Genomic DNA, 24,125 nt, shown 5'->3' with positions numbered 1-24,125 from the left:
CTGTTCCAAGGGAGCCATAGTGGGGTTTACTAAACTGATCATAGGAATCACAATTTTCCTGGCTTCACCATAGACCTAGTTTACCAATTTACTTATCAGTATCTTTAGGAGAAAGTCGTGGAAATTCATTTTTAAAAAATCAGTACCTCGGGTTACGTTTAAGCCACATGGAGAGCCATCTGGGGAGAAGTCCAAGGCATGTGGAGAGGCCACATGAAGGAGTTCCTGTCTTGTCTACACAATAGCCCAGCTCCCAGCCCGCAGCAGTCACCAATGGCCAGCCATAGGAGTGAGCCACCTGGATGTCCTGGCTTGACTGAGCCCCAGGTGTCTGCCAGCAACATGGGGAGTAGGACTATTCAGCTGTGTCCAGTCAACTTACCGAATCATGAGCAAGAGATGACTGTTATTTTAAGCCACTAAGTTTTAGGGTGGTTGTTACACAGGAATAGATAACTGGACCAGGGTTTGTTACATCACATTAGAAGGAGGCCAAGATGAGAGGGACTGCTAAGCCATTCTAGTACTTACATCACTGACTTCATCTTTAACCTTGCGGACATGCAGCAACATGGGCGTGTCGTGGATTGTGGTGTAGCCTCTGGGTTTGGCCTTATTGTATTCCAATTTATAAAGGATCTGAAAGATCAAAAGCAGAAAGACATCATGTCATGCTTCTCAATGTATAATATCAAAATATAAATGCAAAGTTTATTCCTGAGTGAATATAAAGGAAAGAGAATTCTGCGAATTTGACAGGTGCTTTCATGCTGTCTGCTAAGACCTCAGTGTTTCCAGCTGGCTTGTCTGCCAGTTTGGTCACAACAACTCTTTTTTTTTTTTTTTTTTTTTTTTTTGTTGAGACAGAGTCTCACTTTGCCGCCAAGGCTGGAGTGCAGTGGCATGATCTTGGCTCACTGCAACCTCCATCTCCTGGGCTCAAGCAATTCTCACGCCTCAGCCTCCTGAGTAGCTGGGACCACAGGCATGCACCACTGCATCTGGCTAATTTTTGTATTTTTGGTAGAGATGGGGTTTTGCCATATTGGCCAGGCTGGTCTCAAACTCCTGGCCTCAAGTGATCCACCTGCCTTGGCTTCCCAAAGTGCTGGGATTACAGGCATAAGCCACCACGCCCGGCCACGACAATTCTTTATTTGGGAGGAGAATCTTGTGCATAACAGGACATCTTGCACCCCTGCCTCCCTCCCACTAAATGGCAGTAGTCTCCCAGACTTTGTGACAATTTAAAATGCCCCTCCGTGTTTGCAGATGCCCCCTGAGTTTGAGAACTATTCAGTGTTTCTTGCACTTACATCGCTGATTTGTTTGTTGACTTTTGTAGTACGCAGGTGTTCTGGAGTATCCACAATTGAAGTAAATTTGTCCTTTGATTTTTCATAGTTTTTCCTGTATTTGATCTAAATTGTGGAAGAGAAGAAAGAGCTCTAAGAAGTTGTAGAGTGGGCTTTAAGGTATCTGATTGTCCCCTTGAAACACCAGAGTGGGAGATGGTATCTAGCTTTCTCTTTAATTCCTAACTGGAAATGTTTACTATAAATTTGTGTCTGATAGCAAAAGTGAAATGGAGTGAGCAGATGATACTACTACTAATAATTTCCTTTTTTTTTTCCCCTCCGAGACGGAGTCTTGCTCTGTCACCCAGGCTGGAGTGCAGTGGTGTGATCTCGGCTCACTGCAACCTCCACCTCCTGGGTTCAAGCAATTCTCCTGCCTCAGCCTTCCAAGTTCCAATATGTTTTATACACATGTACTCAGAGGCCCCCAGAGGTTACGAGACTGACCCAAGGGCACATTTAGACCGAATCTCAGAGCAGGACTAGAACCTGTTCTCTGGAGTCTGACAAATACTGTTTTACTCATAACATATTGTATTGAACATGTACAATCTCCAAAGGCATTTTTCCATATCAAAGATGAAACAAGGATGTAAAATAAAGAATAAGTATATATGCTTTGAAGTATTTATCATTTTAAAAAATTCATTTGTTTTTGCAATTTTCAAGTCATAATTATTTTCATGCACAGAAGCTGTTTTAAGCAGGACAGATACAGAGAGCACCATAAAATTTCATGCACAACTATTTGAGGATCATATAAGGACAAAGGACAAAGTTCAGGCAAACAGGATATTTATAGGGAGAGCTTAACCTCATTTCACATATTGATTTCATGGTAAACTAAAATGACAAAACAAGTTGCTAAGAGAAAAGCTCAATTAACTTTTTTTTGTCTGGGAAAAATGGTATTATTACTAACATTGTGTCTGGTAGCTACCAATTATCACTGTTTATTGCTGCATCAAATTTACCTTTCAGCATGTACTGGAAAGTGCATGCTTCAGTTGGCCTTCTAAAAAGGCATTATTATCAGAGACACTGTTAACCAGTGTGTGCGGGATCAGATGTGCTAGAAATAACCTAGCAATTCAGCATCGAAGTCAAGAGGCGCCATGAATATATACAATATTCATAGAGCTGCACGGTAATCCTCATCTCCCGCAACAGTTGTAGTGATAATTGAACAAGGGACACATTAGATGAAAACGTTAAATATTCAGACCTTTTACATGCTGTTGAATCTACTTACTATCTTCAATCTCTAAGGAATCTATTTCTTTGAGGCAAATACTGAAAAGTATAAATTAATGTTATACCACTTTGGAAATAACACTTGAAAGAATCAGTTAATTTTATTAAGAGTTCTGAAAGTGTCAGATGATGTACAGATGACTGCTGTCCCATCACCTTTGGCCACATTCAGAGATCATTTACAAGGAATGAATATTTACATAGCTTTACCATATGAAGCCAGCATGGGCAGGGAGTGGGAGAGGAAATCAATGAAAGCATACAAGGGAATGCATCCAAGACTTCTAAACCTCCTTCTTCACATCCCATCAGACATTACCTGGCTCCACATATGCGAATTGTAGAGAGCAGTCAACATATCTGGACGCAGAATTTCATTACATCCATGTTGCAGAAACATCTTGGCACTAGATTTATATTTTCTCTGTCCATGCAAAGAGCAGTGAAGCACAAAAGAGACTTATGAAGACAGAAAAGAACACGGCTGTATATCCCAGTCACCTCTGAGTGAAGAGATGTAGGCATACACACTTTATGTACTCACATATGTATGGATGAAGACATCAAATATGTCATAATGTGAAGCAGAATGACTGCAATGTTTGCGGTTGGCCATTCATAGACCTTGTGAATGGGGAATGATACAGCTGGTTTCACTTATGTTACCACCAAAATAGCTTTATAGAAAAGAAGACATCTTTGGAATAGAAAGATATATAGTAAGGAGTTATGTCTTCTTTCCTTCCATTAATTTTTGTTTTTTTTGTTGTTGTTGTTTATTTTTTGCTTTTGCAACTCAATCTGCAGCTTACAGTTGCAGTTTTCAAACAGGTTCTCCAGAAGAGTAAAGGATGGGAGGACCCAGCTTTTCCTTTCATCTTCACCACAGCATAAGTGAGAACACAGAGCATGGACTGGCGCACTCAAATAGCTGACAGGCTCTTTGGGTGGCTAGACAGATACTTTGAAACAGAACAACCCAATATCATAGGCAGAACCTATGACATCCTTGCAGCAGACGGAACGACATCTCATGAGAAACAGGGAGCACAGTCCTGCCTGGGCCACCGGCCAGCCCCATCACAGTACCTGACTGATCTGGTCGCCTGCGGTCTTAGCCAGCAGATGTCTAGGCTCATCGACTACCAGGTGGTATTTATCTTTCCGCTGCTCATAATCAGCTCTGTATTTTTTCTGCTCAAACATCATAGCATATTATAGCAAGAGTACAACTTCAAGGCTACACAAAAATGTCTCAAGGTAAACACTCCAGAGGGCCAGAACATGTCATCTCTAGTGGCGGGCTACCAACATACCCAAGACAATAAAAACAGGGAAGCAAAGAGAGTCAAGTGGAGGAAGATTACCTGAAGAAGGCTGGAGTGTGGGATAGGTCAGATTTATGACACCGAAATTAGAGTTCCTTGTGCCCAAACATTTTCCATCTTTGCATATGATGCCATTAGCAACATTAGGTTTTATGGCATCTAAAGGTATATTTAAAATAGGGTACTAATCAGCTACAGCTTTACCAACTAAGGCTGTGAGAATCTCAAAGCATAACTGATGCTAAAACATCCATGGGAAATTTGTAATAGTCTTCAAATGCTATTAATTTATTGGATTATAAAGGAGACCTGGAAATTCTTCATGAAATAGAAAAATAGAAACAAAATATATCAAGACTGTATTCATAGGAAGCTACTGGAAGTAATTCTTCAGGGTTGTCCAGTCTGGAAATCTACTGAAAGTGAACTGTATCAAATGTAAAGACAACAAACAAAAAAGTCATGCATTTAAGTAAATATACCTTTGGCTACATTTTCATTTTTAGAAACATTGTACTAATTTTCTCACGTAATTTTTGAACTTACAGAAACCTGTGAAAAATCTGAAAATAGGAAATTAAATACAACTTTAACTATAAAACCATCCCAATGTTATAAAACCATCCAAACTAAATAAATTCATAGCTTGTTTATTTCAGCCATCTTCAGCTAAATTTAACTTAAATTATTGCAAAGATGGTTACAGGAAAGGCTGGATAAAATAGAAAAAATTTGGGTGCAAATGGATACTTCTGTGCACCAATATATTTGGGAGTAACAATGGCAATATCTTTGAAGCATGAATCACAACTATTTCTTTAGCGTAGCTCTTCTAACAACTGACATTTTGGTGCCTTAGTTGAGGATACTAAATTAACCTTGAACTTCTGTGTCTTCCAAATCTACACAATATTCTATATAAGGGAGTTCCGCTGACAGTCAAGAAAATCCTTTACCTGCCTGGTATTGTCCCCTGCAGGGCTGTGCTGCCCTGTGTTTGTGCAGTGGTGCTGATGTTTGCGGGGCTCTCCCACCACTGAACAGTCCCTTCACTTGTTCTTATTTGTAGTTTGGCAGAGCTTGTTGGATGGTGACATTATAGAGTCTTTTCCAAGTCTTTAGTTAAAATGAAAACTTAGGATGGCTTTCCTGTCATTCTGTGTATTGGGATTTAATTTGAAAAAACTCTGAGACTTCTTTAGGGAATTGAATAGGCTTAATTGGAGCAGTTTATTCATACATACCTCATTCATCAATTGAGTTGCATACTTGAAATGCCTATTGATCGGAGAGTCGGCAACATACTTGAAATCTGACTTTGTCCTTTCAAATACTTCTTTATACTTATACTAGAAAAAACAGAACATGGTTACTTGACAGCAGGCTATGATTATCTTAAGAATGAGACATGCTGTTTATCATATAATTGTGATAATTCATAGAGCTACCACATATTTGTTTGTTTGGAGACAGGGTTTCGCTCTGTTGCCCAGGCTGGAGTGCAAGGCACAGTCATAGCTCATTGCAACCTCCACCTCCCAGGCTCAATCGATCTTCCCACCTCAGCCTCCCAAGTAGGTGGGACTACAGGTGGTACACCACTATGCCTAGCTAATTTATGTATATTTTGTAGAGATGGGGTTTTGTCATGTTGCCCAGGCTGGTCTCGAACTCCTGGGCTCAGGCTATCCACCTGCCTTGGCCTCCCCAAGTGCTGGGATTACATTTGTAAGCCACAGAACCCAACCAAGCTAACACATATTTACTGATTGTTTATTCTGCCTCCAAGGCAATGAAGGGTAGAACTGCCTAGATGTCTTGAAAACTAGCCCAAAAGTGGACACTACGAAAACACTTCCATTGAATGGATGCCAAATAGATTTATTTTCCATATTGGGCAAAAATCTAAATCAATGTCTAGTTTATTTCTATATATTATAATTATTATTAAACTTTGAAAGTATTTTCATGTGAACTTGAAGGTTTTTAGTACATTAATTTGAAGAGTTTTCCAGTAATTAATCAGATAATCATAATCTTCTAAGAGCAGGTGTGGGGTATGACCCATCTAGCATGCCACCTGTTTTTAAACAGCTTCGTGAGTTAGAATGGGTTTCACCATTCCACAGTGTTGTAACAAACAAAGAAGAATATGCCCTATAATGAATTTGGCCCACAACATCTTCTTAGACGTTTTATTTACTATCTGGCATTTTTCAGGAAAAAGTTTGCTGGATCCTATTGTATAGCTCAAATGCAAGTGGATTAAATTGCTTTATTTTGTAAATAGGAAAATAAGGCTATAAAAACTAGGTGGTTTGCCCCACGTCATACATTATTTGTGGATTAAAATAACCCCACCTTATGTTTGCTGTCATATCAGTTTTAATAGGAGAAACCACCCAGAGACATATTAATAAGGAGAGTGTTCTAGAAGAATCATGAGGGGTTGAACAGAGTTAATTTTTCATCAGATTCAAATAAATGCCTTCAGTCAATGAGATTAAAACCCAAGAGTTTCCTAGGAGTGAAAAATTAAGTATGTACTCAAACTATAAGGTCTAGAAGCCATGATAGGGATGGAAACATGAAAGACTATTTCTTCAGTGCTAATTCTCTCTGTGGGTACGGTATATGTCGAATGGATGTGGCCATTTCTGCTTGAATATATATACCTTGCTGTAGAGAGTCTTGTTCTTTTCAGCCAGAGTGAAATCAGGGGTATCATAGGCATAGCAACCAATGCCTTTAAGCCAAGTCAAGTCTTCTTTATATTTTACCTGGGAGAAGAACATCAAAGAGTTGTAAGAAGCCATCTCCAAACAGCAGTAAGTTAGTATCTATACAAGTGGAACAAACAGAAGCCCTACCCCTTGAGGTATATGAAATAATACAGTATTAAAACAACTATTTAAAAGACGTTTCCAGTAATACTGACCTCTAGTATATTGTTTTCTAACATATGGAAGTTTTCCATTTTTAATGCTAATTAAAGCAATTCAAATTTAACAGGCATACTTTCCTAGAGAGTATATCATTAGCTTGGCAGCTATATTTTCATACACAGAGCTGAACTTTCTAAGTGAGCATTGTTATGTGTCTTAATTGCTTCATGAAGTTGTCACTTCATTGGATCAAAAATAGGCTATTTCCTAGATGATATATATCACTTCCAGTCCTGTAATATGATATCATACATTTAGGAGAAAAATGAGGTTTATAAATTTGAATACATATTTCCTTCTCCCAAGTTGAAACTCACTTACTTAGCAATTGAGTTTTATGATTTAAACATCCACACACAAAATCTAAAATGTAGCCAAGTGTTTCTTCAGTTTTTATGCAGTGTATGATTTCAGAGCTTATATGGGAATATGAATTTATATGTGAAAATAGAAGATGTCAACACTCACATCACTGACTGCGTCAGTGACTGCTCGGTGGTGGAAATGCTCTGGACGATCAGGAATGGACCTCCAGATACCCAACTGGCTCATGTAGTTCTCCTTGTATTTTATCTGTTATAAAAAACACAAAGACAGCTGTAAGTCTTACCCAAAGTTAATGTAAATATGGCTTCTTTCTGGAGAATTTTAGAAGAGGGACGTTGCTAAAAAATTTATGTATGTATATGGTGAATTGTAGAGCCCAACACAAGTAGAAATATTTAGGGACATACTTTACTGATGTCATCTGTGACTTTGCGATGATAGACAATGTCTAGGGCATCTTTCACCGTGTGGTATTTCCCTTTGGTCTTTTGAAATGTTTCTTTGTAGCGTAGCTATAAAGAGAAAAAGCACATGAATTACAAAAAACTACCAAGTTACATAATTGAGCTCTTTTAAGCTTGAACTCTCTTGACTTCTCTCTTCGGTTTTCCCATGAATACATTTAGGAAAAATTTAAAAGCTTATTTCAGACCCTAGAAGAGAAAAAGAACATTAGGGAAAACTAATGAAATCCAAAGCAACTATGGAGTTTAACTGATCATAATGTATCAATCTTGGTTCACTGGTCATGGCAAATCTACGATGGTGATATAGGTGTTAGTAACAGGAGGATGTGGGTGTTCCCCTGGGTGTGGCGCATGTGAGAACTCTGTACTATCTTTGCCACTTTTTGGTAAATCTAAGACTACTTAAAATAAAAAGTTTATTTAAATGTAAAACATAAACCAAAAGCTTATTTGAGAGGAAAAAAAAAACCCAAACAAACAACATTGTTGAGCCCAAGATATGCTAATGTACATGGAAAAGGGAAAAAGGTTTAGCTTCTAACTCCTGGTATTAAAGTGCCTTCTCCACTAAGCAGTCTTAAAACTTTGTTTCATTATAATCTTTATCTTTGTGATATTTCAAGAGAAAACAGCTCTGATTATAACCTGAGAATATCATAGAAGATTCATCTAATCTACACAAGGTGGGTGCTTCTCTGCACAACCTATTTTCAACGTCAAACAGTTCTTTTGTGATAACTGAGCAAACACAATGAAAGATGTCTTTTCTTTGACTTTGTAATTTTGTTTTTTAGATGGATCATAAGATTGCTTAGATCTACTTGTGGGGCTAGCCACGGTTAATACTGAATATTAAATGCCAGATACTACCCTTGTTACATTAGACTATTGTAAAGATTAGAGTTATCAGAATTGCTACTGATAAAGCCCTAGGGATGGCACTGTCCAGTGGGGCATGATGAATCCCAGGGCCAATTTCAATGTGTGGACACCACTGTAAGATATTAATTCAGCTTGGTTCAGATAAATATTCAACAGTAACTTTGAAGTGATAATGATAAAGGATGTCACAAGAAGACGAAAAATATCCTATAAGGTAGATTTTGAGGAGAATATATGATTTTTTTCCCAGCTTATATTTTAAGCACTAACTGGCATTGCCTTTTCCTAACTAGTAGGCTCTTCTCTGCTCCAAATAAAAATTCCTAACAAAATTATGGAACTGAGATATTGTTCACATTTGCTGTACCTTCTCTTTTCTGCTTAGGGCTTACTGCAATCACCTTAAGATGCCTTGAAATCCTAGAGCTATGTTGCTCAGTTGAGGGGGTCATGAAGTTGGCTTGATTTTTGGCTCAGTTTAAGTCCCAACATGTCTATTCGTCTAGGGATGTGGCTCTGGTAATGGGTACAGTGAATTCCTGGTTGGACCCTGAGACACAAAACCCGTAAGGACTGGCTATTTACCTTGGATTCACTACTTCACATCTTCATTAACAGATTATTAACAGATTATTACCATTAAAAGGCAGCCTTGCCCTCGATTGTGTGATATGGAAAATGAACGTCTGTCCCCCCAATTTTAACCACTGTGTCATGCATCATTCACATGATCTATATGCAATTAAGAGAAGAAAGGGAACAAACATTTTCTGAGTGTCAACTAGGAGCCCAGCAGCATGCTAGACACATACACATTATCTTGTTTGGTTTTATTTAATTATCACAATTCTCATTGTCATTCCACATATATGAAAAGAGACTCGGAAAAATTAGACAGATGATATAGAGTCATACAGCAGACAAGTAACAGCATCAGGATTTGAATCCATGTCTGGCTGACTGCAAGACCATAATTTTATGGATAAGTAAATTAACTGTCAAGTATCCCCAGAAAATGCTACTGAAGAATTACAAGAAAGGGTCATATTTTTACTCAGGAGAGAATTGAGAAGAATAGGCTTCTGGTATCTCTCAGCTACTTTGCCTGACTAGTATTGTTTGGGCGTTTTTTTTTTTTTTTTTCTCCTTAAAAAAAAATATGTGTTTTTTTCCTGGGCCATGATTTAGAACTATGGATATGGCTGAAATATGTTATGTTTCTTAGGTACTTCAACCTCAGCTCTCCCTATCACAACAGAAGAAAAAAGGAAGGGATGCATACATCACTGGCATTCCAGTAAGCCCTCTTGGCTCTGATGAGGATTGGCGTATCTGGAACCGGAGTGTACTTGTCCTTCATCTTTTCATATTGAATCTTGTACTTTTTCTGAGAAATAAGTACAGAAGAGAGAGACAAGTTTAAGTGTCTTCCCAATTTCCAACCAAGCCACAGGTCTTGTGGAGGGGCACAATGTGTTACACACTTTAAGAGAATAGCTCTGCCTTTTGTGTTTTGATGATGCTGAGCACCATTTATAGTAATGAGCTCTCTGATCAGAGGTAGCAGGTGAAGGTTTTAACAAAGTATTTTTCCTTTTACCCAGTGCCTCAGTGCTGAATTCCCATCTTACCTCGCTGACCATGTCCTTCACGTCTTTAGCGTGCTTCAAGGCTGTGGTCTGGTTTCCAGCGTGATGATGGGGTCTCTCTTTGGTGGCAAGTTCAACATACAGATACTGAATAATAGAAGAAAGTGAGGTGTCATAGAGATAAAGCATTTAGTATTTAGCATTCAGTCCACTTCATTCATTTCTAACCATTCAGTGGGAAGGTGGCATCTGCTTACTGTCCTGACGTTTGCTTGTTTTTTTGTTATATGCATTTCTGTTCAGTTCTCTCTGTGTCTCATATTTGAAAACACATATACATACTCCAGTTATGTAATATGCCTACCGCTGAGTATGATCCAAGCAAAGCCATGTGATAAAGAATGCTAACAGAAGAGTGAGAGGATTCTGATTGATAGATCCCTCAACATATTTTCCCCTCATTTTTGCTTGACTGCATGAAATAACAGCTTTGTTTGTCTGCAGATAACAGGAAGATCCTATAGAATGATCAAGCAATTATTTTCATTACTCCAAAACACAAGTTTTATAACACTTAGGAAAGAAGATGTGGCATCCCTTGCCTGAGTAAAACACAACCATAATTATCATGGCCCCAAAGAGAACTGCTTCTTCAAGTGCAGTGTTAATGGGCATGAGGTTGCCCCCAGGACAACCAAGTGTGTGAGTCTGCCACTGGCCAGGTGAGGCCAGGCACACATAATCACCCCCTGTGATGCCCAAGTGGCAGGTTTATGAACCTCTGAGCTTACCTGACTCTGAAGCTTCTGCCCTCGCTTGGCTCTTAAAAGATCAGGAGTATCAGGAACTGAAGTAAAGATTGACTTCTGCTTCTTGCCTGCAGCTCTGTAGACCAGCTAGACATAAACCAAGTCATCACCATCACTTCTGTTTCATGGGCATGTTATGTTCTCTGCAGATGCCTTCACTGCTTTTACATAGAAAAGGCAGGAGCCCTCCCACTGCAGTGACTGCAGTTTCTTCCCAATAAACCAACCTTTTATTTACCTCCTACACCCTCCTTTTCTTTCTTTTTTCCCCTGTGTCAAAACAAGAGACATTCTCTAGCCTGTCCAAAATTCAAGCCTCCTGCTGTGTTGTTGGTCCCATTCGCAGTTGTCCCTTCTAGTACCCTATTCCAGCAATTGTCTCCATCTCCTCTGTATCTTCCACTCTTCCTGTTTTCCCAACCCTCTCTCTTCACCTGCAAACAGACTCAAGACCTCCGGTCATTAATTAAGCCTTTTCCAGTCTCTAGCTAGTGGCCTTCATTCTTCTTTTCTCAGCCAAGTTGCCTGTGTTTCTTCTTTGCCTCTCTTTGATTAATTTCTCAAGACCATAGTTTGGCTCCCACCTACCCACGTCAATGAAGTCACATTCATTGAGACTACCAAGAACCTCACGATTGCCATGAACACTTCTCTGTAGCAACTGAAGCTGCTCAGTGTTTCATTCCTGAAAACTCTCTTCTCTGGCTTCCATTCCACCATTCTTCCCTAGGTGGCCTCCTGTCTTTTAGGCCTCCTCATCTGCCTCCCTCTGGTTCTGCCCTCATGCAAAGGCTGCTGTTAGCTGGGGTAAAGGATTGGTCCCTTTCACCCAGTACATTCTCCTGGGGTGATCTCATCTGTACCCGTGATCTCAAGCATCACTTTGAGATTGATGACTTCCAAATCTACATATCCAGCGTCTTTCCTGAGCTCCAGACCCAAGTTTTCTACAACTTTCTGAATTTGGGTGATTTACCATGTTCAATGTATAATTCTTTATATTGCCTCTATCTCTATCTCAAATTGCTTCTTCTCCTATTTTCTCTATTTTGCTAAATGACTCGTTGATATCCCAGTTACTCAGGCCAGAAACTTGGGGGAGTCATCCTAGGCTCCTCCCTTATTCCTACATCAAAATGGTCGTGAATCCTGGGCTCCTCACTTTGTGATATTCCTGAAATCTGATTCTTTGCCAACACCACTGCCCTAGGTCGCCTTCCATCTTATTTCCTACATTCAAAACCACCTGCTCAACTCCTTTATTGGATCACCCCACATGAGTCACCCATCTTTCAAAAGTCTGAGGTACGTATTTTCTTAATGCTCAAATCTATTCTTCATAGAAATAATTCTTCAGTGATTTTTTCCAAAAGTCCAAGGTCATTTATATAACACCTACAAGTTTTTATAACCTGGCTCCAACCCATGTTTTTATAATAGCTTCATTTCCCAGCATCCTTCCACACCCTCCATGTGCTATGTAAACTAGTCCCAGTTACTAGAACTCATTATGGCTGCTTTCACAGACTGTCTTTCCTGCCTTAAATGTTCTTCTCCCTCTTATTTGCCTGGAAAACTCCAAGAGTCCATGCTGTCTTGACTCTTCCTATATAAGGCCATTTATCACACCAATGCCTGTTTCTTCTCCAAGACTAGGGCATGGCAGTTCAGTGGTATGATCCTTTCATCAACTAGAGCTCAGACAAAGGGCCTAAAAAATAATAGTTGCCTAATAAATGTTGAAGGAATTTAATATAATGAAGCAAATGAGAAAGAACAAATGGATACCAGATAAATTCTAATCATGGATATAAATACCAGTTGAACAGACAAAATGTAAGAAACACACAGACGTCAATTTCTTTAAATCTGAATTATATATGACTGCAAGTTAAAATGTAGCTCGTGTGTTTGGGACTGTTTTTTTTCGTGTTACTATTGAAAGAGATAAACTAAATGAAAACTTAATGTTTCTTCCAAGCTAAATTTTGAGTAAAGTAAATCAACAACTCTTAGAATTTTATGGTTAAAAGGAGCTCAAGTCATCATTTAGTCCAATTCTTCAGTTTAGGAAATTAGGGTGCTAAAGTTGTGAATTACATAAGGTCATATAGCTAATTGGAAGTAAATCTGGGACTAAAACCCAATTCTCCCAAGCAATTTTTTTCTTATTTTTAAATTGTACTTATATATTTATTTTTAGAGACAGGGTCTCACTATATTGCCCAGGCTGGCCTCAAACTCCTGCACTCCAGTGATCCTCTGGTCTCAGCCTCCCAAGTATCTAGGACAATAGGTATGTACCACTGTGCTTGGCCTCTATGCCATTTCTAGAATTATACATTTCTCTGTGTATTATATTTCCCCTCTACTTGGGTATGCATTGCTTATGCTTCTTGCGACAATGTCCCTGCTTCCTAGTACTACAAATGTGTATATGTCAAGAATCTATACAATTGAAAACTCAAAAGTCAGTAACTTCTTTTGGCCATCACACTTTTTACTAACTCAATGTTTTCCAAACTTTCCTGATATTAACCCCTCCTGACCCCCACGGTTCTTATTAAAAACAGATTTGTAGGCTGTCTCCCAACCCTTCTAAATTCAGGACAGTGGCTTGGATCAGCATTTTATCAAGCCTGGGTCATTCTTATGGAGAGGCAAATGTGGTGCAAACTGCTCCACTGAAAAATATCCATTCTTCTTCCTCAGTGCTGATGCGCAATTTGCACAAAATCCCCCTGGGAATTGGGAAGAGGAGAAACTAAAGTTTTAGATAATTCTGAACCCAGAAAGCCAAAAAGAGTAAAGGTATTTCAGAGTTTTCTTTACTCTGAAGCACTATAAGTTACCAATTTTTTTTTATTATTATTTGGTAGCTGGAGGAGAGATGTGGTGCAGTGGTTTTCAACACAGGCTGCATATTATTAAACTGAATCTCTATGGAGCATCTAAAAGTATATAGATGCCCAGACACAGAGAATCAGAGTCTGGTGTGGAACTAGGAGTCAGGGCCCTCTCTGGGTGGGTTTTAAATATTCCACAGGTGATTCTCATACTGAGCCAGAGTGGAAAAGCACAACTTTACCAGGATAAAAATAATGTGAGCATTCCAGTCTGAGTGTGAGCACTGGCTGAAATAACACAGTGAAGCTTTTAGGAAAGCAAATTGGCTCAATGTTGCATTTGCAAAAGCTGAAGAGTTAGTCATCCTCTGTCTCTGGCTCACTGAGTATAGGAAGCTGCATATCCCTCCACTGAGGGTGACATTTGGTATTTCAGGGCATCACTAAGAGCCTAAGATTCCTAATCAGCAGCCATCAGAGCTACCGAGAAGGATGAAATGGCCTGGAAGCCAATGCTCAGCTGGGTGAAGCCACAATACAGAATGGTGAATGCACAAACTGATGAATGGAGCTACAATACCAGAGTGACAGTAGAATGAGAATGGCCAACTGACCTATAAGAAGAGCAACCATTTACACTTGTGAAATGCCCATTGGCAAACATGCACATCTATTATGGCGAAGGCACTATGGGACACATGTAAATAACATGGGGCCCAATCATCAAGGAACCAACACTAGGTGAGAAAATCAGATCTATTCACAAATAACTGCAATATATCAGGAGCCTCAATGCCAGATGAAAATGAAACTGAGTAGTCTGAATTTTACTGAATGGGCAGCAGAGCAGGGAGCCACTGAAGCCTTCTCCAATGGCACTGCCACGCTCAGCGCTCCTGATAAAGAAAATTTTGAAATAAGTTTAGAGACAACAAAAATAATAAGTAAGAAGGTCTTTCTAGGCCAGGTGCGGCGGCTCACGCCTGTAATTCCAGCACTTTTGAAGGCCGAGGTGGGCAGATCACCTGAGGTTGGGAGTTAGAGACCAGCCTGGCCAACATGGAGAAACCCCGTCTCTACCAAAAATACAAAATTAGCCAGGTGTGGTGGCGCTTGCCTGTAATCCTAGCTACTCTGGAGGCTGAGGCAGAAGAATTGCATGAACCCAGGAGACAGGTTGCAGTGAGCCGAGATTGCGCCATTGCACTTCAGCCTGGGCAACAGGAGCGAAACTCCATCCCAAAAAAAAAGAAAAAAAAAGGTCTTTCTAATCTATAAAATCATGCAAAACCCCTCATCAGCCCTAGACATAGGAAGAGCAAGTATGAATATGCTTATCTTACCAAAAGGGGGCAAAATAAGTAAACTGAGGTAAAGTGCAGTTGGTTGACTTGCTTAGACATAGTAGCCATTCCACAGTTAAGAGGGGAAATATTTTACCTGCTGCAGTTGCCTGAACAGTGATCACTAGAGGAACTAAGAGCCTTGTGGAGTCATTCAGTTTGTACTGGTCAATTTGGTTGACTTCAGTGACAAGTAAAGCGTCTTTACCTCACTCAGATGTGTCTTCAGTTCTTGCACTTTTCTGTATTCTGGAGTGTCAAGCACCACTTTGTATTTGTCTCGCATCTTCCTTGCCTTATCAGTATATAGGTAATTAGACTTAAAAAAAAAAAGAGAAATACAAGTTGATTAATCATTTAAGGGATTCATGTCATGTTGTCTTTCAAATGTCTGGCATGTGTAAGCTGAGCAGGGCTTTCATGTGTCCTGGATGTCTTCCCAGGCAGAAGCAAAAACAATTGTCATTTAACTAAGCACCTTTCATAGGAGGCACAGATCACATTAAGCAGGTGATAATCTGCTCAAGTGAGTTAATGATAAATTTCCCCTTAAAAGTAGCTGCAGGCTAAGATCCCTTCTGCCTAGCCCTGGAGGCTGGTGATGGGGGCATCCAGCTGTGCGGGGGTAATTATGCACCGTGATGATGTGCACTCACCCAGAGCTTCCGCAGGTGCCGGGAGCGGACCATGTCAGGAGTGTCATACAGGAAGCAGCCAAATCCCTTCAGGACCTGCAAGTCCTCTTTGTATTTAATCTGAGAGACAAACACAGAAATATAGCTGGTCATAAGTAAATGTAAATCAGGAAACACAAAAGATGGAGTAGCAACACTTCTTAATTACTGTATCTTTCATTTTGGTTCATCTACTTTTTTTTTTTTTTTTTTTTTTTTTGAGACAGAGTTTCATTCTTGTTGCCCAGGCTGGAGTGCAATGCCAAGATCTTGGCTCACTGCAACCTCCGCCTCCTGAGTTCAAGCAATTCTCCTGCCTCAGCCTCCCTAGTAGCTGGGATTACAGGCGTACATCATCATGCCCGGCTAATTTTTGTATTTTTAGTAGAGACGGGGTTTCACCATATTGGCCAGGCTGGTCTCGAACTCCTGACCTCAGGTGATCTGCCCACCTCAGCCTCCCAAAGTGCTGGGATTACAGGCGTGAGCCACCGTGCCCGGCCGGTTCATCTACCTTGTACTCTTAGTTTACTTGCACGCAAATAAGTCATGGTTTTTTTCATTTAAGTCTCTAGCCCTGAGCTGAGGAGAGAACGCTGCTATTATTTTATTACTATAATATTGATTGGAGAAAAGAACAGATTGAATGGATTGGTCTTTTAGGAGGAGAGAACATACAAGGAGAATGAAAAAAATGGCAGCAAGAAGTTGCTAACGGGGTCAGAACAGGGATGAGTGAGAGGAAAATACTCAATATGACCTGGGACAGAGGCCACATAGGGAGTTAGGGAGTGAGGAGTTGGAATGATTCCGTGTTGAATGTAGAATGGTGGTCACTGAGTGATCAAGAATGATGGCAATTCTGTCTTCCCCAAGTGGTCCTCTTATTACTGTTTCCATAGCTGTAGAATTGTGGCATCCTCCTCCCACACTGTCTTACCTCCGACTTGTACTCTTTGTTTAGAAGTGCTTATCAGAAAAGGCTGTTCAAAGACCACTGGTTGTTTTAACTGCTGAAAACAAGCCTGCGTCTTGGTAAGACTACTACAGAAAGACCCCTACGAGATGCTTACATCACTGGTGATGTCTCCCACGTAGCGGCAATGGATCACTTGGGGTGTGTATGGCAGAGAGATCATGTGGCCCTGCATCTTGAAGAAGTCTGATTTGTAAATCAACTAAAGAAAAAAAATACCCCAAAACACATGTGTTAGAGATCGAATGATTGACATTCATCCCTAGTCTCTACTTCCTGTCTTTCCTAAGAAAATACCCACCTCACTGACAGCTTCTTGTGTCTTCTTGACTTGGCGGATCTCAGGGGTATCGGGAGTTGTATGGATCTTGTCTTTCAGTTTGTGGTACAATTCCCGATACAGTCTCTACGTTGGAGGAAATATCATTACAGGCATTTAGTAGGGGATGACGAGGGCATCTACTGACTAATCAAGAATAAAATATTTTACATAAGGAAGAGGGGAGGAAATATCGAGGATATAGAAAATGATTGAGATTAGGAAAAAAGGAGAAAATAAGAGTTATTTCATTTAGGTGAAGAATTCTGAGCACAAAGCCTTCCACCTTCTATCAGATGGTTGCATAGTAGGATCAGATATGCAAACCAATAGTTGGTGTAGAAAACCAGGATCATGAGTCAGACTAAAATGCAACCTTATTAAAGATTTTGAATGTAAATGTCAAAAGAAGAAATTAATTCTTTAGAAAAGTTTTGCATCAGAATCTATGGAAGCCTCTCCAAGGCATTACCAAATACAAAAAACCACTATCAAGAAATATCAGTATCAAAATGTGACAACAAGGACCTTTTTCGTTTTTGCTGGTATGTAAGTTTACAACTGAAATACAATTAATTCTTAATACATTTCAAACAAAGCCATGGCTATTGAAACTCAATATGTCGCTTGGAGAATCAGCATTCAGATACCTCGCTGGTAACATTGTTGACTCTCCGGACGTGGACAAATGGAACATCTTTGGGGCCAAGTGTATAGCCATATGCCTTGGTGTGTTCATAGGCTTCTTTGTACTTGAACTGCAAAAGCAAAGTCAGAATGAGATCAATGATGGGTAAACAAGGAGCAACATTACATTTCTCCAAATAGAAAAGAGATGTCACCTTTATTTGAAAAATTGCTCTTTTTAAGGATTAAGTATGAAGAAAAGTCATTGACAAAATTTCAGTATTAATCCAGGCCTTGAAAATTATGTATTGGAAAATAAAACCAGGCCCAGAAAAGAATAAAATTCGACCTTGCCTAGGTGAAATCTGTTTGTAGGGAGATATGCAAAATGCCAGAGAAAAATCTTTATTTTTAGCCCCAATGTGGCTAGAAAATTAGAAAATACAAAGAAGAAACAAGAGAATGTATTTAAGACTGATGAATAGCTTCGTGGACTGATTTTAACCAACCATTTTAACACATCTTTTAGGTGTTAGATTATTAAATCTGTGACTGTCTACTTTGGAAGTACATTATTGAGCCACAGGTTATTGGGTCCTTTCTGGCCACCAGGTTTGATTCCCAGGACTATGAAGGGTAGCACAGAGGGAGAGCTTACTATTCCACCAGTGGCTGGTTGTGGTCTGCAGGCCAGACTTACTGGGATGGCCACAGTTTCCCTAAGCCTTCCCCATGCGGTAAATGCATCAAGTCCCAGTTGAGTACTTGTAAAAAGTGGAGAAGGGCAACATGAGGGTCATCATCTGAGCAAGCTACAGGTAGTAAGAGCCTGTGTACCCCTCTAGCCTTCTGTGAACTGTGCACAGAGGATAAGTAGTGAGCTAAATATCAGCCAGCAGCTAGGCAAGAAGTCTTCTTTTCAAAGGAACACATGGTGATGTTATATCTTCTGCAGTGAAACATAGCAGAAGGAAGACGATACTATCACCACACCTCAGTAGTGCGTGGGTGAAGTTGCATTTCCAGTAAATGGCTTGGGATAATTCAGGGTGCATCTGTGCTAAGTAAGGCCAGCAGAAGTAGAGGCATCATGACAGCCATGGGCCCTCAGCCAAGGCTCCCAAGAACATCCTGTTCTAACCCACGGGGCTACCCAGGCACTGCTGAATTGCAGAAGCGATCAATTGCACAGCACCCCACAAAAATATGCTGTCTCTCCTCTCCAGCTCCCATCATCCTATCAGGTTGAACCTTTAGGGTGAGACTGGAGGATTAGAACAGGCTATTAATTAATATGAGTCTCCTGCCACCCCACCTTCAGACCCATCTCAATGAAGAGGAGACCACTCACATAACTGCTCATGTAACGGGTGTCCTTGATGTGTTTGAAGTGAGGAGTGTCACCTGGAAGTCTATATCCAGTGGGCAGGGTGCGTAGGCTGGTTTTGTATAGATTCTGCCGGAATGAGGAAGAGCAGGTTAAATGACATCGGGCATCAAGTAACTGATCTCAGCTTAACAAATCACATATAGCTCATGTTACGTTTTTGACTAGATACTTAATACACTTATGCTCACTGAACTGATTTCAGGAAAGAATTAAATACATTCTAAGAGTCATAAAATGAGTCAGATTACTCTTCACCTATTGTTTTGGAAAAATAGAACAATGAGTGAAATGGTTTATTGAAAGTAGTTCCTGGCCAGGCGTGCTAGCTGACATCTGTAATCCCAACACTTTGGGAGGCCAAGGCAGGAGGATTGCTTAAGGTCAGGAGTTGAGACCAGCCTGGACAACATAGCAAGATCTCACCTCTACAAAAAATGTTAAAATTAGCCAGGCATAGTGGCATGTACCTGTAGTCCCAGTTACTTAAGAAGCTAAGGTGGGAGGATCACTTGAGCCCAGGAGTTTGAGATTGCAGTGAGGTGTGATTGCACCATTGCACTCCAGCCTGGGAGACAGAGGAGACCCTGTCTCTAAAAAAAAAAAAGAAAAAACAAAAAAAAACTAATTCCTCTATGCTTCCGAACATATGCCCAGTTGGCTGTATGGCATCTAGCAAGAATTTGGGAAATGCAGAGAAGACAGGTAACCAAGTGTCACCTCTGCCATTACTCCATCCTCAGGTGATGATATGCAAGCCATCACGAGATATAGCCAGGCACATGTTTGTATTACCCTCTCCTGCCCCCTCCAAACACAGTGTGTTGATATCAGGCCGTGAAGAGGTCAGGATGCACGTGTTCATGGCAGAAAGGGAGGACACGGAGGAGTGTCTGTCTGTGACCTTAATACTCTGTCTCTTGAAGTTTAGGATCAAGAATTACATTTAAAATATGAAAAACCAAATTATTTTTATTTTATTTTTGAGACAGGGTCTCACTCTGTCACCCAGACTGTAGTGCAGTGGCACCATCACAGTTCACTGCATCCTTGACCTCCCTGGGCTTAGGTAATCTTTTCACCTCAACCTCCCAAGTAGCTGGGACCACAGATGCATGCCACTATGCCTGGCTAATTTATTTATTTTTGTATTTTTGTTCAGACAGGGTTTCACCATGTTGCTCAGGCTGGTCTCAAACTCCAGGCTCAAGCCATCTGCCTGCCATGACCTCCTAAAGTGCTGGGATTACAGGCATGAGCCACTGTGCTTGGCCAAAATTATTATTATTATTATTATTTGAAACGGAGTTTTGCTTTTGTTGCCTGGGCTGGAGTGCAGTGGCACGATGCCAGCTCACTGCAACCTCCGCCTCCTGGGTTCAAAAGATTCTCCTGCCTCAGCCTCCCAAGTAGCTGGGATTGCAGGCATGCACTACCATGCCTGGCTAATTTTTTGTATTTTTAGTAGAGATGGGGTTTCACCATGTTGGCCAGGCTGGTCTCGAACTCCTGACCTCAGGTGATCTGCCCGCCTCAGCCTCCCAAATTGCTGAGATTACAGGCATGAACCACCGTACCTGGCCCAAAATTATTTTTAATACTCAAGATGGGAAATAACATGAAAAGTTGAGACCAAATCAGCACCATTGGGTAACATAGCATAGGCAGGTTAAATATGCAGGTGGGATCCAGGTTCTTTCTCTTCTGAATTCCAGCAACAATTTCTAGTTCATCTTTGATTGAGGTTAAAGGCCTTGTCTCTGTTATCTTGATTTTCAGCTTTTTGAAAGCAGAGAATGTATACTGGCTTTCTTCTTTGTAACTTGTAAATATTACTAAAATATGCCCATTATGTTGGTTTGATTGCTCCATAGGGGGATCCTGGCAGCTAGGAGGAAAGATAGATTATGCTCTGTGTTTTTGTTTTTTCACCTCATGTGAATGGAATAGCATTTATACAAGGTCAGGTCAAGAGGAAGCAAGCTCCGCTTGCTTCCACAGAGGCTGATGGAATGGATTTCTGCTGGGCACTCTCAAGTTCTCACTGCTCACCGAACTCTGGAGCTTGTATGCATGAAGGGCCCGGTCCAGATCCATGGTTTTGGTAGTTGGAGCCACTTTGCCTCTGACACTGTGTACATAGTCATAGTGGTAGACAGCCTGGTGCAGAAAGAAGCATTGTTAGAAGCAAAGAGAATGGGAACCCAGGTCCCTCTTTAAAAAAAATAACGGTAGCCTGCTTCCCTTTGCCTGGAGAACTCATCTGACATATTACTGTGGCTTGTCCAATAGGATCAGAGCCAGCGTGTGGACACTCACACTGAGAAACAGAAGAGATGGCCCAGACACAAGAAGAGGAAGGGTGGGCATTTTACTACTAGAAGTTCCAAAATAATAGGTCTCAATGTTTGCACTCACTGGCGGGATCTGATATTGACTTATCAACCTGTGGAGTTAATAAAGAGCAGCTTTGTGCCTGCCCTGCCTGCTCTGTGTCAGGTGTCATAGTGGGTGCTTTCTTACATCCCCATTTTATGCATCAGAATGGGAGGCTCAGATGGATTAAGTGCTTTTCATTAAGCCTTATAGATAATGTGTGGTGAGGTGAGACTGCACTCCACAACTCTAACTCCAGAGCCTGCTTGCTTCTTATTCTACCATAGCTGGCTCTAATTTATTAAATGGCCTAGATAGAAATAAACTTGCTATGACACAGGGCACAAAAAAACAACGTTGGAAGTGCTAAGGCACAAAGTTGCTTCATAGACTCGGATCACCTACAGCTCCACCCCAGCAACCTACTTGAATGCATCAGGTTTCAGGAAACAATAGCCAGCAGCATCTTCAGTGCTTTCACACACACCAACTCTGGTTTCCCAGTTAGAAAAGACTTGGCACTGCCCGGTCTATGGTTTTTGCCACCTCTGCTTGAGTGGTGGCCCTGCTTTATTACTGTCCACTTAACTTCTCCAGGGAACACTTACGTCACTTAGCTGTTTCCCACTTTTGACAGCCTGCACGTAGACTGGTGTATCTGTGACAAGCTTGTAGTCATTCCTTGTTTTCAACATGTGAGCTTTATACTTGATCTGCCGAGAGGAAGAAAACAAGCCCATGTTGGACCATTCCTTATGCTTGAAACTGCTGGTTTTCATAGAGGGTTTGGTTGCTTTTAACTCATGAGATTTATATTCATCAGCACTACTCAACAGACTGAGATGCATTTGAATTTTATAACAGTGTAACCAACACTTATATGGGGCTTCTAGAGTCTTCTAGGACACTTGATAACTACTCTTCTAGGAAAGTTTAAACCTTCTTACTGAAATCCTCATTACAGTATTTAATTTGCCTGGAAAATCCTCTCTTTACAAATAGAGCTTGTCTATAGCATCACAAACACTAACAAATGACAGTTTCCTAAAATGACAATTAAGTGCTTGTTAATATATCCAAAATAGCCTAAAACGTAGAAAGAGAAGATGCTGGTCCCTTCTCCACCAGAGGACGATGGCATACCTGGACTGCACTGTTTAATAAGAATGCCATATGCCTTCCTGAGAGATGGTTGCTCTGCTCCTAGCATCTTTCTTCAGCTCAGCCACCTCTCAGAGCTGGCCTGTGACAATGTCCCTATTTTACATAACCTCCTCTTAACTCTAGACTATGGAGAAAGGGAAATATACTAAAGAACAAAACAAGGCAAACTCACATCATCACGTATATCATAAGCATGCTTGGCATGGAGGATTTCAGGAGTGTCCCAGACGTAGCAACCAATGCCTTTCAGCCAGTTGAGGTCATCCTTGTATACAATCTAGAGGGTTTTGATAGAGAGGATCAGAAAAAAAATAATTGACCATAATAACTTTAACACTAAAAACAGAGGTACATTCTAGACTCAGAAGCCTTTGTGGAATGAGGAGCAAAGGCATTATGCAAAGAGGCTCAGGGGAGCCACAGAAACATGCATACACAGAGCCCTGCTTCCAGAGACAGCTCTGAAGTCAAGTCGGACAAATGGACATACAGATAGTGGAAAAAGGCTAAGGTAAAGAAATGCGTGAGTTTGCTGCTTTTCTGGGTGGGGCCGTGGGGCGGGGCCGTGGAGGGGTCCTTCTTAAGTCACAGGCTTACATCGCTGATCTGATCTGTGACTTTCCTGACGTGATCATTGACTTGCAAGTCGGGGTGGCAAATCCATTCGTGGAGGTGCAGGCGGTAATCAATCTCACTGACTTTCTTCTGAGAATCCTTGGCAGTAACCATCTCTACCATGTCGGGCACGATGTGGATTTTCATCTTGTTCTTTTCATAAACTGATCTATACAGGCGCTGTAAAGTTAAAATCACATGCCCGTTATACAGGAAATTGTGCCAAGGCATCATGGCCATACAGAGAAGTCAGGCTAACAAACTCACAGTGAACAGTTGGGGGCAGGGCGGTGACTGGTATTTTCTGACATTTTCTATAGATTAATACTAGGGGAAATTTTTAGAAAATGAAGCATTATAGCTGAAATAATGTGTAGCTTCTTTACATGTGCACAGTCAGTGTCATATGCATTGGTAAATAGAAAATGTTCAGGCTGGGCATGATGACTCACACCTGTAATCCCAGCACTGTGGGAGACTGAGGCAGGAGAATCACTTGAGCCCAGGAGTTTGAGACCAGAGTGGGCAACATAGCGAGATTCCAATCGCTACAAAAAAATTAAAACCTTAGCTGGGTGTGGTGGTGCATGCCTGTAGGCCCAGCTACTCAGCAGGCTGAGGGGGGATGATTCCCGGAGCCCAAGAAGTAGAGGCTACAGTGCGCCATGATTGCACCACTACCCTCCAGCCGTGGCAACAGAGTGAGACCTGTCTTAAAAAAAAAAAAAAGAAAAGAAACGTTCCTATTAATAATACATGGCTATTTTACTTGACCTAAATTTGAAGTAAGGTCTTTGGAGTTACCCTCATGTGTTGCATAACAATGTTTCAGTCAAAAG

At 40.8% G+C, this 24,125-nt stretch overlaps 2 protein-coding genes across 10 annotated transcripts in view; one reads left to right on the top strand and one right to left on the bottom strand.

Moving 5' to 3' along the window:
- NEB (nebulin) overlaps nt 1-24,125 on the bottom strand; it is a 264,687-nt gene that overhangs the window by 45,154 nt on the left and 195,408 nt on the right. For 5 of the 7 annotated variants that reach the window (XM_063646033.1, XM_063646034.1, XM_055292139.2 and 2 more), the window contains exons 117-136: nt 23,269-23,466; nt 22,844-22,948; nt 22,116-22,220; nt 21,184-21,291; nt 19,096-19,200; nt 17,768-17,875; nt 17,100-17,204; nt 16,896-17,000; nt 15,805-15,903; nt 15,357-15,467; nt 10,942-11,046; nt 10,193-10,297; nt 9,844-9,948; nt 7,620-7,724; nt 7,354-7,458; nt 6,616-6,720; nt 5,185-5,289; nt 2,932-3,036; nt 1,317-1,421; nt 532-639 (exon numbers count right to left, since the gene is read on the bottom strand). In XM_063646033.1, coding sequence (XP_063502103.1) covers nt 532-639; nt 1,317-1,421; nt 2,932-3,036; nt 5,185-5,289; nt 6,616-6,720; nt 7,354-7,458; nt 7,620-7,724; nt 9,844-9,948; nt 10,193-10,297; nt 10,942-11,046; nt 15,357-15,467; nt 15,805-15,903; nt 16,896-17,000; nt 17,100-17,204; nt 17,768-17,875; nt 19,096-19,200; nt 21,184-21,291; nt 22,116-22,220; nt 22,844-22,948; nt 23,269-23,466 — 2,202 coding nt within the window. Of the gene's footprint in view, nt 1-531; nt 640-1,316; nt 1,422-2,931; nt 3,037-3,701; nt 3,807-4,657; nt 5,057-5,184; nt 5,290-6,615; nt 6,721-7,353; nt 7,459-7,619; nt 7,725-9,843; nt 9,949-10,192; nt 10,298-10,941; nt 11,047-15,356; nt 15,468-15,804; nt 15,904-16,895; nt 17,001-17,099; nt 17,205-17,767; nt 17,876-19,095; nt 19,201-21,183; nt 21,292-22,115; nt 22,221-22,843; nt 22,949-23,268; nt 23,467-24,125 lie in introns of those variants that run through there. The other 2 variants (XM_055292138.2, XM_055292141.2) reach the window with 2 other exon arrangements.
- Nucleotides 1-24,125, top strand: part of RIF1 (replication timing regulatory factor 1) — a 162,079-nt gene that overhangs the window by 121,730 nt on the left and 16,224 nt on the right. The window contains exons 38-40 of one of the 3 annotated variants that reach the window (XR_010122482.1): nt 13,163-13,255; nt 14,242-14,546; nt 16,787-17,108. The exons of the other annotated variants lie outside the window; for them this stretch is intronic. The gene's annotated coding sequence lies outside the window, so the exon portion shown is untranslated. Of the gene's footprint in view, nt 1-13,162; nt 13,256-14,241; nt 14,547-16,786; nt 17,109-24,125 lie in introns of those variants that run through there. 3 annotated transcript variants of the gene reach the window in all.

Source organism: Symphalangus syndactylus, chromosome 9 (assembly GCF_028878055.3).
Source record: "Symphalangus syndactylus isolate Jambi chromosome 9, NHGRI_mSymSyn1-v2.1_pri, whole genome shotgun sequence".
Taxonomy (NCBI): domain Eukaryota; kingdom Metazoa; phylum Chordata; class Mammalia; order Primates; family Hylobatidae; genus Symphalangus; species Symphalangus syndactylus.
Note: the sequence above shows the minus strand (reverse complement) of the source record. Positions and strands in the feature narration are given on the sequence as shown.